We start from the raw sequence: 14442 nt of genomic DNA, 5'->3' as shown, positions 1-14442 counted from the left end.
TGTTTGTAAGGGAGCATGAACATTACTCAATCCAGAAGTACCAGCTTTGTAAATTATAGGACTTTGCTGACCCTCAAGACGTTTCTTCTTGGTTTCCATATCCAAGTCCTTTACCATCAATTTTGATGTGAATTTATCTAGGGTCAGTGATTCACCAGCAGACGAAGCTCTGTCTTCTATCTGTTCAATAAACGCATCCCACTTGTGTTGTAAACCATCTGTTAATTGTTTGATAGCTTTCTGTTCTGTAACTTCTACACCTAAGTTACCCAATTCAGAGACAAGATGACGATAACGAATGATTGTCTCCTCTAACGTTTCATGACTTAGAGCAGCAAACCTTTTCCATTCACTTTTGATTACTTTAGCTTTCTTTTCACGATACGCCTTATTTCCTTCTACACCTATCTTAATAGCATTCCAAAGAGAATATGATGTTAAGTGCATTTGATATTGATGATAAATATCACCATCTAAACCCTGAGTCAATTGAGCATAACATCTACATTCTAAGGCATATGTTTCTTTTCTGTCACGCTGTAATCTTCATACTTTTTACTATTACCATCAGTACCTAAAGGCTCTTTATATTCATGTTGTATCAAATCCCACATTCTAGGATCAAGGCCTCTAATGTAATTCATAAACCTAGACCTCCATCTAATGTAATCATTTGTATTATCAAGTCTAGGAGCACGATTGGCACTGCCTGATTCACTATCAGATAGTAAAATATTTTGAACGCCGGAAGTAATTGCCATTGCCTGATCAGACATCGTTAAAATTAATTAAGGTTGAATCTGATCCAAAGTCGGTCGAATGTAGTTGACAGTCGGTCGATGAACAGTTACAGTCGGTCGATTGTCAATGGTTAATCGGTTGAAGTTCTGTTTACATTTAGTCAAATGGTATTACTTTTATCAATCGGTCGATGTTACTTCAATCGGTCGGTTTATAACTAAAGTCGGTCGGTTTATAACGAAAGTCGGTCGGTTTAGAACATAAGTCGGTCGGTTTTAAGACAATCGATCGATCTTATGACAATCGGTCGAACTAGTGACAATCGGTCAAAATACACGAAAATCGGTCGATTGACACCTAAGTCGGTCGACTGTGATTTCTCTCAGAGCTAGAATCCAAAAATCAGTTTTTTTTTTTTTTTTTGACTTCTAAACGATTTCAAGCTCAATTTTCGAACCAAAACTACTGACCAACACCTTAAACAACTTAGAATGACTTCTGTAAACACTATAAAGCAAATAAAACCAAAAGTTTAACGTAAAAGTATACAAAATTCAATCCAAAACCAATTTTTGACCCAAAAATGTACCAAGAACTCGTTTAAAACAATTGATTCAGCAAGCCAATGCTCTAATACCACTTTGTAGACGCTGGGAGAGGATCTTAGAATCAACCTAACACGATCTAGAGGTGGAATAACACTAGAACGAGCTTAAACGAATATCTATGGGTTTTCGGGTTTGTACGAGTCAAACCAAGATTAGATCTTGATAAACACGAAGCCTAGACTGACATTCTGTGGTATTTGGACATGAAGATTGAAAAAGACCCGACCTGGAACTGTTTTTGTGTGTGAAAATATACAGGGTGATTAACCAAAATAGTGGAGATTAACTTGGCTTAAATATCCCAGTTCCTATGTCGGTCGACTGTGGTTGACAGTCGGTCGACTGACTATGTCAGTCGGCCGACTGTCGAGTAACATTACAGATTACATTTAAACGTTTACAAATATAAAATAACAAATCGACAATCAACGTTTAACAATATTGCAGGTTACAACATGATCGAATAAAACGTTAAAGTTCATAGAACTAGGGATTACAAAATATGCACTAACACTCTTCATATCTATGGGATCACATTAAAGTTCTCAAGTTAAGTGTAAACATGAGATTACAATCCGGATAAATACTGAAGATATATCAGAGATGAAGGAATTTGCTAAATAGATCTTAGATGTGGGAAATGGTATTGTTGGAGGTCCTAATGATGGTGAAGCTGAAATCAAGATACCGGACGAGTTCTTAATTAAAGAAGGTGATGATCCAATCAAGAGTATCATTGATTCCACATACCCGGACGTGATAAAGAATTTGTATCAACATACCTACTTCCAGGAGAGAGCTATTCTTGCTCCGACACATGAACATGTTGATAAGATTAATGATCGTTTGTTAGAATTAGTCCCGGGAGAGGAGATCACTTACTTGAGTTGTGATAGTGTTGATGAGAGTGACAACTCCATTACAGCCGACAATGGTTTGCAATCTCCTGAATTTTTAAACAGTCTTAAGTTTTCAGGAATTCCTAACCACAAGTTGGTTTTGAAAGTTGGTGTTCCAATCATGTTATTAAGAAACATCGATCAACCAAATGGTTTGTGTAATGGTACAAGACTTACAGTTATTAAGCTCGAGAAATCGTTGATAACCGCCAGAGTTATAACAGGTACAAATATTTATAATCAAACATAAATAGTGGAATCTATTTTTTATATACTTACGATTGGGGATCTCTATTTGTTGCTGACATGTAGGTTAGTGCTTTGTAGTTGTATAAGTTACACCCCAACATAATTACTTTGCTAACTCCCAAAAAATTACTGCTGTTGTTGACCTGTAGGGTGGTCTAAACTAAAAAAAAAATGTTTGTTCAAACAAGTTGTTGACCATCAGTGGTGTAGAAAACGTACTGCCCAACTTAATGACTTTCGATTATGGACTGAAACTATAGCTTCCTTATGTTGTTATTATTAAACTATAACATTTTAAATAGTCACGATTAGCATTATTTATCTTAATGGCAACTATATTTGTTCATGATTAACAGGTACAAATATTGGATTTCAAACCTTGATCCCACGTATGAAATTGAGTCCTACTGATAAATCATTACCATTCAAGATCATCAGAAAGCAGTTTCCAATCTCAATGTGCTTTGCAATGACCATTAATAAAAGTCAAGGTCAATCGTTATCTTATGTCGGGTTATTTTTACCCCGACCGGTCTTCACTCATGGTCAGTTGTACGTTGCTATTTCGAGAGTAAAGAGTAAGAAGGGATTAAAAGTACTCATTTGTGATAAAGATATGAATGTTGGTAGTACTACAACCAATGTAGTCTACAAAGAAGTCCTTCAAATGTTATGATAAATAATACTTTTCACTAGGTATGTTAACTTTCACCTTTATAATCAACATCCTTTTTGTTATATTTGGTTTAATAACAATAATATGTTTTGTTGGTTTAACTGTCACCAGGTAGGTTTGAATAGCTATGATGATTTGAAGCGAGAACTCAACTTCTGCCCCTTTAGGTACAATTTTGAAAGTATGTATTATTAATATTAATATATACATCTATAGTTAATATTAAAATCCTACAATGATGATGTCATTATTAGGCTAATTCCTTTGTTAATAAAAATCAAAAAGAAAAAGAAAAAAATCTAAGCATGGTGAGTGATGTCATTAATCTAAATAATTTTAAATTCAAATTAAATCTTATTAATTAATTATTATTATTAAATCTTATTAGTAATTATTTTAATTATTAAAATTAAATAATTTGAATTATTATAATTAATTATTTTGAATTAAGTATGAGAAGGTATAAAAGCTAGGCAGAAGAAAATGAATTCTAAATTTATATTTTAATTTACATTTTTAAAATAAAATGACAACCAATATTATCTCTTATGATTGAGTGTGAATTGTTTAATATGCATTTTAAGTGTTTGATGAAATGTTCAGCTGACGAGTTTCTTAGTTAACACCGCAGGTACCTCTTTTTTTGAAGTCAGCTACTCGTCCTGAACCAACATATAATATAACAATAATTAATTAATTAATTAATTAATTCATAATTCATAATATAAAATAATTGATATAAATATTATATTATTCATAATAATAACAATATAGTAAAATTGATGCATACATATAGCAAAGGAGAGTCAGTCTTGTGGTTTGTGTTGTCCAAAAATGGGGGATTTTAGTTTGGTGGGCATTTGTATTTGTATGTATGTTAGAAACTCTGTTTTTGTCAAAACAAGCTCTTTCATATAAATTGACTTGTAACTTGTTAAAGTGCATATTTATGAGGAGATTTTTGTATTGCTAAACGTAACTTATTAAAGCTGTTTTATGCCTAAGGGTGCGTTTGTTTGCCTCTTAATGGAATGATTCAGCGCTGAATGCTGAACCATTCAGCATTCAGCGTGTTTGTTTCTGACCTCTGAATAACATATGGTGCTGAATGGTTCAGAATTCAGTGCTGAACCATTCAGAGTTGAAACACTCTCTTAACCATTAAGAGCCTAATTAATCTGTAATATTCTTTTCAACTCATATCCAGAACGTTTAAGCAACAAGTATATTGTATTTTCTATTCATGTAACAAGTTAATAAGGTAATTTTACTCAATTCATATCGTTCATTTAAAATGATTATCAAACAGCTTATTTTCATTCAGAACAAACTTTATTCAGAGGCTCTGAACCATTCAGCGCTAAATCATTCAGTTTTATCAAACGCACCCTAAGTAAAGAGTGTTAAACTGGAGTCATTTGAAAGTGCATAAAAAATAAATTCAGTTATACTACCTCTTTTCAAACCAAGCTGGAGTAGCTTTTGTAAAAGGGCTTAGTAATGGTAATTATATAATATGGAAATCCAAATAATATAAATTACTGTAATAATTATCACTAATTTTATACACATGTTACGTAAGGCTTTTTTATTAATTAATTAATTTTAATAATAATAATATATTAATAATTAAAAATTAATAATAAAAACAAATAGATGATGATGATGATGACGACATAAAATTAAAGAATTGAAAACTAATAGTAGATATTACTCTGTCTTAGGGTTTCTATAATGGAACGCTGCATCTCATCCAGCATCGGTTTTAGCAGCTCCGGATCGTTTCTTTCAAGATCAGACTCACAAAGCGGAAAGGGAGGAGAAGAGGGAAGACGAGGACATGCATTTTTCATCATTTTGTCTCTGGGAAATTATTATCAAACATCAGTTGGCTGAATATTATTATGTTTTTTAAAAAAAACATTTAACCCCAAAATACATGTACATCAATTTTTCAATATTTTTTTTTGTTTCTGGCCATTACTAAGGCTCCAATGGATCAAACATCCGGTGGAGATGTTTAAGAATGTAAAATTAAAATAAAAAGTAAAACCAACTATACAACCGCCTGTCACATCCACCTGGGAACCATGTCAATACCCGCCTGTCACATCCACCCGGGAACCAGGCAACCAACGGTGAACCATGGATCATAAACTCGTCTCATCCACCCGGGAACCGAGCCGTCATCAATACAAGACTTGTCACATCCACCCGGGAACCAAGTCTTATCTCAACCACAATAACACATACATATGAGAACTTGTCACATCCACCGGGGAACCAAGCCTCATTTTCAATACAATTTCACATATTAATTTGAGTCTACCAAGATATATGCATACAATGTAAACACCTTGAAATGGAGCAATATACACAACCAAGCAAGAGTTATCGCAAATCCAAGCGATACAAATCTCAAGCTTCACCACAATTACATATTCAAATAATCACATATACATACACACAAATCACAATCTAGTCACATTTGGTCAACAAGACCCATAACATCAAGGGTTACACCTTTAGTTTACAAAACCCACTTTGACTCTTACTAGACTAAAATCACAAGACTTACAATTTGTAAGTCTTCTTATTTCATAACCAATTAAACTTACATTTCAACATTTCTTAGTCAAACAAGTCAAAGTCAGATTTAAACTTAAAGTTCACAAATAAAAAATTACTAGTTTTACCAATTTCAAGTTCATCATCCTTACAAACCCCAAACCCATAAACCTTAAATCCCTAATTTTAGAATTAGGGTTTCCATGGAGCCAAAAACCTTGATTCCAAACAACAATAACATCATTTAATTACATAAACACTAATTTAAAGAACAATTGATTCATACCTCAAGTTAGGGTTTAAAAACCCTCAAATCTAAATGAAGAGGAAAAAATGTGAAATCAAAATCTAAATGAAGAGGAAAAGATGTGAAATTCAAAGGATTTGTATCCAATCCCTTAAAATCGCCACCCACCCACTCACTCTCCCTCTATTTTTCTTATTTTTCTGCATTCTCACAAATGAGGGTGTCTCTGCTGTTTTATAAAACATAACTTTGACCATTTTTACACTGTAACCCTTCCCCACTTAAAATCTGCACACAAGGTCCATTTTTTTACATGACAAGTCCTTTATCTAACCATAGTCAAATTAATTAACATAATAAAATAATAAAATATACCTTAAAAGAATTGGGATCTTACAAACCTCAATGGATTTGAAGAGCATTATGGACCTCTCATGACATGATTTAACTTAGTGCGCCAATCGTTCCAATTTACAATCTTTCTGCTTCTACTTCTAAGCCTTTATCTATAACAAAGTTATGAAGAGTTGTTTAAGCTGCAAAGTATGTGAGTCTCCTCTTTTTGAAACTCACATTCTTTAACTAATTAGCCCAAAAAATATTGCAGTGATTAGTGTTAATACGTAGCAAGAAGGGGGAGAAAGATGGGGAAAATGGGCCATTTTTAGAATGGGATGGAAGGAGGTGGTCGAAGATGTTGTTTGCGGGAAACGTAGATCATCGGCCTTCATGGTTAAGTTGTTTCATCTTTGTATATTTCTACTCTATTTTAGCATAATATAGTCTATTATATGAATATATTAGTTGACATATTTAATCTGCTCACAGCTCAATCAGTATTATTAAAGGTAAACCATGATCTGAATTAACACCTTGTGTGCTGTATTTGTTAATAGAGATAATGGGGGTCCGGAATCCTAATGCATCTTTGTATATGTTTAAACATAGCCCTAGCAATTACGTTTATATATGGTACAAGTGTTAATACACTAGCAACCATTAGTAGATAGCTAAACAATGCTCACATTTTTTTTTTTTTTTCAAATGTGCAGGCCATGGAATGCAAACACTGGATCATTTATTTGTACGTATAGGCATATCATTTAGTCTAAATACTGTATTATATTTAGTTTTATAGTATCATTTAGTCTAAATACTGTATTATATCCAGGTCATGAAATATCAATTCTCAGAAGAAATTAAGTTGTTAATAGTGATGGCTACGATTTGTTCTACGAGGATGAGATGACTGAAATATGTTGCAACAAAGTATGTTATACCATTCAATGTTGCTACATCTTAGAAATGAATACATATAAATGCGTCTCTTGAAAGAAAGTTAAGCTCTCCAGATTAAATGTTATTTAACGATTAATGATGTGTTTGTGTTTTTTTATTTATTTTTTTTTTTTTTTGAAAGGCAATGTTAGTGGTTAGAGTTAATTCACGAAAATCCCCCCCCCGAGACTCGAACCCTGGTCTCCTCGAACACCATGTTAACATGGTGACCAATGAGGCAAAGCCCCATTGGCGTTTGTGTTTTTTTATAAATATATGGAATGTAATATATGTATTTCTTACCATCATCTTTCAAATTGTTGGTAATGTATGTAATGTAATAATGTAATATATTTAATATCGGCATTTATTCAAGGGTGATTAAGATGATAACACATTAACAAGTTTAATATCGGTAATGTATGTAATGTAATAATGTAATATATTTACAACGTACCTTCAATGCGGTAGAAGAACAGAATGATTTAAACCAAAAAGAAAAGGCGACGTGGGAAATCTATCAATCACCACCTGATAATCAACAGAAGGACGGAGAAATTATTATTAACGATGGCGATTCGAATTTTCAAACTCCTGTTAAGGTTAGCTCACAAAGCGAGGTTCACTTTTCTATGGAGAAAGTCACAAACCAATTAAGTCTCAAAAAGCAAAAGACGTGGAGTTTTTAAAGTCAGTCGAGGAACTCAAAAATTCACGGGTTAATCGATCCAAGCAAGCTTCAGTAATTTCTCCAATCAAAAAGATTTCGTTTACTAATAACGACGCCTCTTTAGCTTCAAAAGTTGCTAATATGAGTACAATGGTCGATTCCCTTCATGAGCAATGTTTCAGAGTGTCAATTGATTTTTGCTGCATGAGGTTTGGGCGAATGTTTCACTAATGTTGGATGGAATTTGGCCGATAGTATCTTCACTTCATTTGGCTATATGCTGATTCAAGTCTTCTTTATTTACTGTCATTTTGGTGTTTGGGCTACATGGCCTAGTTGATGAATGGGATTATCACCAAAAAGCCTATTTTTTTTTACCTTTATTGCGTGAGAGCTCAAAAAATTAAAAAATTGCCAATTTGACCTCGCAAGAAGCAAGGTGCCTTGCTCCCTTGCGCCTTGCGTCCTTGGTTTCACATGGGAGCAAGGAGCAAGGTGTTTCTTGCTCCCTTGCTTCCACCTAGGAGCAAGGACGCAAGGTGCCTCTTGCTCCCTTGCTTTCATCTGAGAGCAAGGTGCATCTTGCTCACTTGCTTCCACCTGGGAGCAAGGACGCAAGGTGCCTCTTGCTCCCTTGCTTCCACCTGGGAGCAAGGACGCAAGGTGCATTTTGCTCTCTTGCTTCCACCTGGGAGCAAGAGGCACCTTGCGTCCTTGCTCCCAGGTGGAAGCAAGGGAGCAAGAGGCACCTTGCGTCCTTGCTCCCACCTGGGAGCAAGGAGCAAGGCCTTGCTCCTTGCTCCCATGTGAAACCAAGGTCGCAAGGACGCAAGGCACCTTGCTCCTTGCGAGGGCAAATTGGCAATTTTTTTTTTTTGGGGGCTCTCACGCAAGAAAGGTAAAAAAAAATGGACTTTTTGGTGATAATCCCTTGATGAATTTGTGTGTGCATCAGTGAGGTTTCCCTTTGTTTTGGGCCCATCACAAGCGTGTTATATGTCTATCGAGGTTTAATTGTTTTTTCCTTCAATCTTAGTTCAAGGTTGACGGCATACGAATAGGAGATTTCAATGGAGTTGTCAATTTCGTGTCGAAAGCACATGATGGAGGTCGCCTACCATGCTTGGTTGTTCATTAGTCAATTTTCTCAAACGTATTGGAGAGCCTTCAATTCTTATTTTGTAATCTCTCAGGTTTTCATCTTTCGATGAAAAATTCCCATTATATTATATTAAATAAATATAATTTCTGTTTTTTTCCGGAAAAAAAAAACACATTAACAAGTTTAAAATCAGATTTGAACAAACTTTTAATATGTTGAGAAAAATCTTTAATCATCTTAAGCGGATATTAACAGCAACAAGTTTTTTTTAATCTAATTGCCTAGCAAAATGAAAAGCCAAGTTCGAACACAAAACAAAACAAACATCGCAATTGAGCAAGCTCAAAATATCTTTACAATCTGCATGCACGTTTAACAAAAGCAAGAGTGAATCCAAAACAAGAGTAGGTTTGTTTAATAGTTACAACCACTTACACGACATGACTAACATAAATAAATAAAGGTTAAACCCACGACAGTTAATTTAATTAACACGAACATCAACAACCGTTTCACTTGCCTCGTCTAGATCCATCTGCAATACCAAATAACATTACATTAATGCTATTTTATAGAGTAACTAAATTTGAAAAACGAGTTAATAGTTACCATAGTAAAAAAAAAAAAACCCCCTGATAAAATTAATATTAAATCTTATACCTGACTTGATTCGCCGATATCCTCGTGGTGCTTGAGCACAGGTGTTTGATTCGCCGATATCCTCGTGGTGCTTGAGCACAGGTGTTCCTAGCACGTCATCTAAAAACAAAAGAGTAATTATGACAACCATCTATTTAATCTAATTCAAATCTCAAGATAATAAGAATAAGATTTAAGAAGTTTACCAAAACTAGTAGCCAAAGCAGTTACACTTGATTCACTTTGTATCTTGCGGTAGAGCAACATCACATGTTTAGTATAGTCATCTACCTCCCCTATTAATTATTAATTATTAATTAATTAAATATAAAATAAATAAAACAAGTATACCATCCATCATTAGCCAGCCAAGTCTAATTTCAGCTTATTTGCGATTTGAGCATAATAATAATTATCTTATCTAATTCTAATCTCAAGATAATAAAAATGGGATTTAGACAATTTATCAAAAGTTGTAGCCAAAGCAGTTACCCTTCGAGTCACTTTGATTCTTGCGGTAGCGGTGCATCACACATGCAGTATAGTCTTCATCTACCTTCCCTATTAATTATTAATTATTAATTAATTAAATATAAACAAAACAAGTATACCATCCATCATTAGCCAGCCAAGTCTAATTTCAGCTTATTTACGATTTGAGCACACAAGTAATATAATGTCTATATTATATAATCAGACAAAATTATTTATAAATCAAGAACTTTTTTACAACAACCACCAAAAAAAAAAGGTTGAATAGTTACAGCAAAACATACCGGAAGCGGGGTTCAAAACCTTGAACATGTCAGCTAGGTATAGATTGGCGTTTACTTTATACACACAGTGTTCAGCCTCAGTATCTAAAAATAAGTATATGTAAATTTAGTATTTCCAGCCAATTAATTTCCGAGAGTGGGTTAATATTTGTTAACTATATGGTGTAAAACCATAAGATCAGAACATTTAGTTTTACTTACAACAAGTTGATTCTGTTGTATCTCTTATAGATTTCGGGGTGTAGTGAACACCGCAGGTACCTCTTTTTTTGAAGTCAGCTACTCGAACTGAACAAACATATAATATTAACAATAATTAATTAATTAATTAATTAATAATTCATAATAAAAAATATTATATTATTCATTTATTTATTCATAATAAATAAATAAATAACAATATAGTAAAATGATGCATAAACACAGCAAAGGAGAGTCAATCTTGTGGTTTGTGGTGTTCAAAAATGGGGGATTTTAGTTTGGTGGGTATTTGTATTTGTATTTGTATGTTAGAAACTCTGTTTTTATCAAAACAAACTCTTTCATATAGATTGACTTGCAACTTGTTAAAGTGCATATTTATGAGGAGATTTTTGCATTGCTAACCGTAACTTGTTAAAGCTGTTTTATGCCTGTTAAAATAGTTATAGTGTTTTGATTTAGTTGAATGTGATTGATTAGTTTTAGTTAGGATTGTTTATTGATTAGTTGAATTGTTGTTGTAAGTGAGGGGATGTTTTATAGAATATGAAGACTTAGTGTTAGTGTTTAGAAAGGAACTAGTTAATTGACCCGTGAATTCACGGGCTTGGTTAAAAACCATTGTGATGGAACAAAATATGTAGAACCAAAAATAGAACAAAAGAATGTAGATTAAAAAATGTTGACCAAAAAATGTACAATAAACATGCTGACCAAATATACGGATTGAAACTTTTACAATATCTACAAACACTTCTTGGTGAAACTTTTACATTAGTTGTAGTAAATTTAACATTCTTTGTGATTTCAAAACGCAAGATTAATGTGGGTTATGAAATGTAGAGGCTGGCCAATGTATAAGTATGTGTGTAAAGAAGTGAACCATACAATGAGTAGCGAGGATACTGTAGCATATGGCCGAGACTTGAACATGTCATACCTCTGTAGCATCCAAAATCTTATCAATTACGCTTCTCATTGACCTTGCAGCTAGAGATATGATTTTGAACTTGTAAAATTCCTGGAACATTGTAGACAAATACACATCATCATAATCAACTAACGCATCTAAAAATGAAAGATCTATATTCAAAGATCTAGAAGTGTGTCGTAGTTAAAGGTCTATGTTTTACAAAAAAACTATTGTTGATGTGTCTGACATCTACATTTGGTCATAAATAGATACATACATATGCAGACTAAATAATATTAAATATAGTACATTGATGGAAAAAATACAACACACTTCAAAGTCTGGAAAAGAGAATAAAACTGTTACTTCCCAAACGATGATAAAACTATTAAATTTACCTCAAATACCATTTACAGATTAATCACTCATTAGACCTTATTTATGATAGAATGCGCAAAATAAAAATCAAATAAATTTGGATGCCAACTACCTGACAATTGTTGAACTCATAGATAAGATTAACATGGTAAATTTATTGCGTAAAATAATATTCCTGTCAACAGTGTAGATAGTTATAATAATAGACCATTATAATTTATTTAAGTAAACTTCATCACTAAATCTAAGATTATGCTTTATGGATAACAATACAATTTCACTAAACCAGTGGTAAAATGGGTAGATGGGTAAAATTACTTGCCATTTGAAAACATTGTAAATATGATGTTGCTGAAGTCAAAAGTACCCTATTTGATCAGATGAGTTACTCATTTTGGTCAGTTCATGGTCGTATATAACTTCAATCTCTTGTGTCATTAACTCTTAGGGTTAATCAACCTGTAAAAAATCATAAAATACAATCACAACAATTATAACCTCTTAAAAAATTGTTGTGTCTGATCAAATGCAACATAAAACATGCACCGCCTAGTCACTAAAACAACATAAAACATGCTTTTGATTGTACCTTTCCAGTAAGTCTACCAATTTGAAGTAAGAGCACAACATTATATTCATTAGTTTTGGCCGCTATGAAACAGCTAAGCAAATTCATCCCACAATGTGCACTTTAACTTCACACAACTACAAAACAAAAAAATAAAGAATTAGTTGTAGAAAGTTCATGATCAATGATACAATGTTAGTATTGGTTTAGCGCGATACGTCTTCCTTCTCTGCCTTAACCATTTCATAAACCTCCATATTACCACATTACATAATGCTTAATTTACAATGTTAAGTTTCTGTTTACTTGAGTCTACCAATTTGAAGTATCAACATTTCATCAATAAAATTGACTCAAACTATCAAGTAGAAATCTTTATCGAGCATCCAAAAATACAAATATTGATAAATAAAACATCAAAATGAGGAATGTACAATAAATGATTAACAAATCTCGTACAAAACACAATACGGTGTACTATTTTTCATTCAAGCATTTCATCAAACAGCTAGTATGCAAGAGAGAATTACTCAAAATAAATAATTAAATGAAGGTAAATTCAATATTAAGAGCAACTATACATATCTTTGATTGTATATGCGGATATCAGATCTTCAAAATAATACCCAACAATATCTCTGTTAAATCAATACAAAATTCGAAGCAGTTGCAACTCATCATCCGCATAAAATTGAATCATGGCTCTAGCCAGTAATCTAAAAAGAAAGCAACCATACCTTATAAATCTTCTTATGGACATTTCATCAAACAGTTTGTCTTTGAATGTATAAGTCGACTTAATTAGTTCCTCAAGAAGCACACTCTTGATTGTTTGTCTTAGAATGTATAGATGGATTTCGCTTATTGATTCAGTTAAATAAATCAAGAGGAGAAACAAACGAAAAAAGTTTTCATTTTGTATTGAGAAGAGAAGATGAAAAAGGAGAACAAAAGAAGATGAAGTGAAAAAGGTTTTATTTAAAAAATATAATTTTGGACGGTGGTAATGATGTGGCGTGCAAGGCTCTCTTTATTTTTTCAAAAATGCTTCAGTACCTTGCACGCATTTACTATTTGCACTCTATGTATTGAAATGCTTCTAGTAAATAGAAAAAGTAGGACAGAGTATTAAATTTTTAATTACTTTTCGTAACAAAAACTGTATTTTAATAAGCGTAATCAACTGACTGGTAATTTATTTAATTATAAAATAATTAATTAACTATGACATCATCAAATTTCTATGTTACAACCATTAAAACACATGTTACAACTCTATAAAACACGTAATGACTTCAGCGTCAACTCCATTTTATTATATAGTATAGATGGTTTTTATTTCTTGAAATTTTGTTGTGTTTTTGTACATGAATTTTGCAAGTCTTCTTGCCTATTTATAGGCTCACAATGTACGTGATCAAATGGTTCTAGCACATTCCGATATTTTGAGTAGCACTTCTACTACCTTCTAGTTAATCTCTACTAAAATATCTACTATTAGTAAGTATTAGTTAATTCTAGATTAATCTAGAAAAAACATTAATATTTCAACACTCCTCCTTAATGTTTTTCGGTATTACTCCCAGCATGTTGCGTAAGAGCTCGAACTTTGGTCTTGGCAGTGCTTTGGTGAAAATATCTGCAATCTGCTCTTCGGTCTTGCAGTATTGTAATTCAATATCTTTCTTGGCTGAGCTTTCTCGCAGAAAGTGATACTTGATGTCAATATGTTTTGTTCTGCCATGAAACACTGGATTTTTTGTCATCGCAATTGCATACTTGTTGTCGCAAAATATTTTTGTAGCTTCGTCTTGTTTTTCGCCCATGTCTTCTAGAATTCTCCTTAGCCATATAGCTTGATTAGCTGAGTTAGCGGCTGCGATGTACTCGGCTTCGGCTGACGATTGTGCCACCGTTTCTTGTTTCTTT

At 33.0% G+C, this 14442-nt stretch overlaps 1 protein-coding gene and 1 long non-coding RNA gene across 2 annotated transcripts; one reads left to right on the top strand and one right to left on the bottom strand.

Moving 5' to 3' along the window:
* Nucleotides 1-867: 867 nt before the first annotated feature.
* Nucleotides 868-3173, top strand: LOC139863321 (uncharacterized). Its single transcript, XM_071851955.1, has 3 exons — nucleotides 868-963; nucleotides 1974-2472; nucleotides 2854-3173. The coding sequence occupies exons 1-3, from the start codon at nucleotides 868-870 to the stop codon at nucleotides 3171-3173; spliced, it is 915 nt and encodes a 304-aa protein (XP_071708056.1).
* Nucleotides 3174-3789: 616 nt separating this feature from the next.
* Nucleotides 3790-6183, bottom strand: LOC139861576 (uncharacterized). Its single transcript, XR_011763816.1, has 3 exons — nucleotides 6028-6183; nucleotides 4888-5036; nucleotides 3790-3835 (listed from the first exon to the last, which is right to left on the bottom strand). It is a non-coding gene; the product is annotated as an uncharacterized lncRNA (long non-coding RNA).
* Nucleotides 6184-14442: the final 8259 nt, after the last annotated feature.

This window comes from Rutidosis leptorrhynchoides, chromosome 8 (assembly GCF_046630445.1).
Source record: "Rutidosis leptorrhynchoides isolate AG116_Rl617_1_P2 chromosome 8, CSIRO_AGI_Rlap_v1, whole genome shotgun sequence".
In the NCBI taxonomy this organism is placed as follows: domain Eukaryota; kingdom Viridiplantae; phylum Streptophyta; class Magnoliopsida; order Asterales; family Asteraceae; genus Rutidosis; species Rutidosis leptorrhynchoides.
The sequence above is the reverse complement of the archived record's forward strand: the minus strand, read 5'-3'. Positions and strand labels throughout refer to the sequence as shown.

Excerpts from the sequence above, each read along its gene's own strand:
- LOC139863321 (XM_071851955.1), top strand. The coding sequence starts at position 868 with ATGGTTAATCGGTTGAAGTTCTGTTTACATTTAGTCAAATGGTATTAC. Across the intron at positions 964-1,973 it reads TCGGTCGGTTTATAACTAAA|ATCTTAGATGTGGGAAATGG; the intron begins GTCGGTCGGTTT and ends TTTGCTAAATAG. Across the intron at positions 2,473-2,853 it reads AACCGCCAGAGTTATAACAG|GTACAAATATTGGATTTCAA; the intron begins GTACAAATATTT and ends CATGATTAACAG.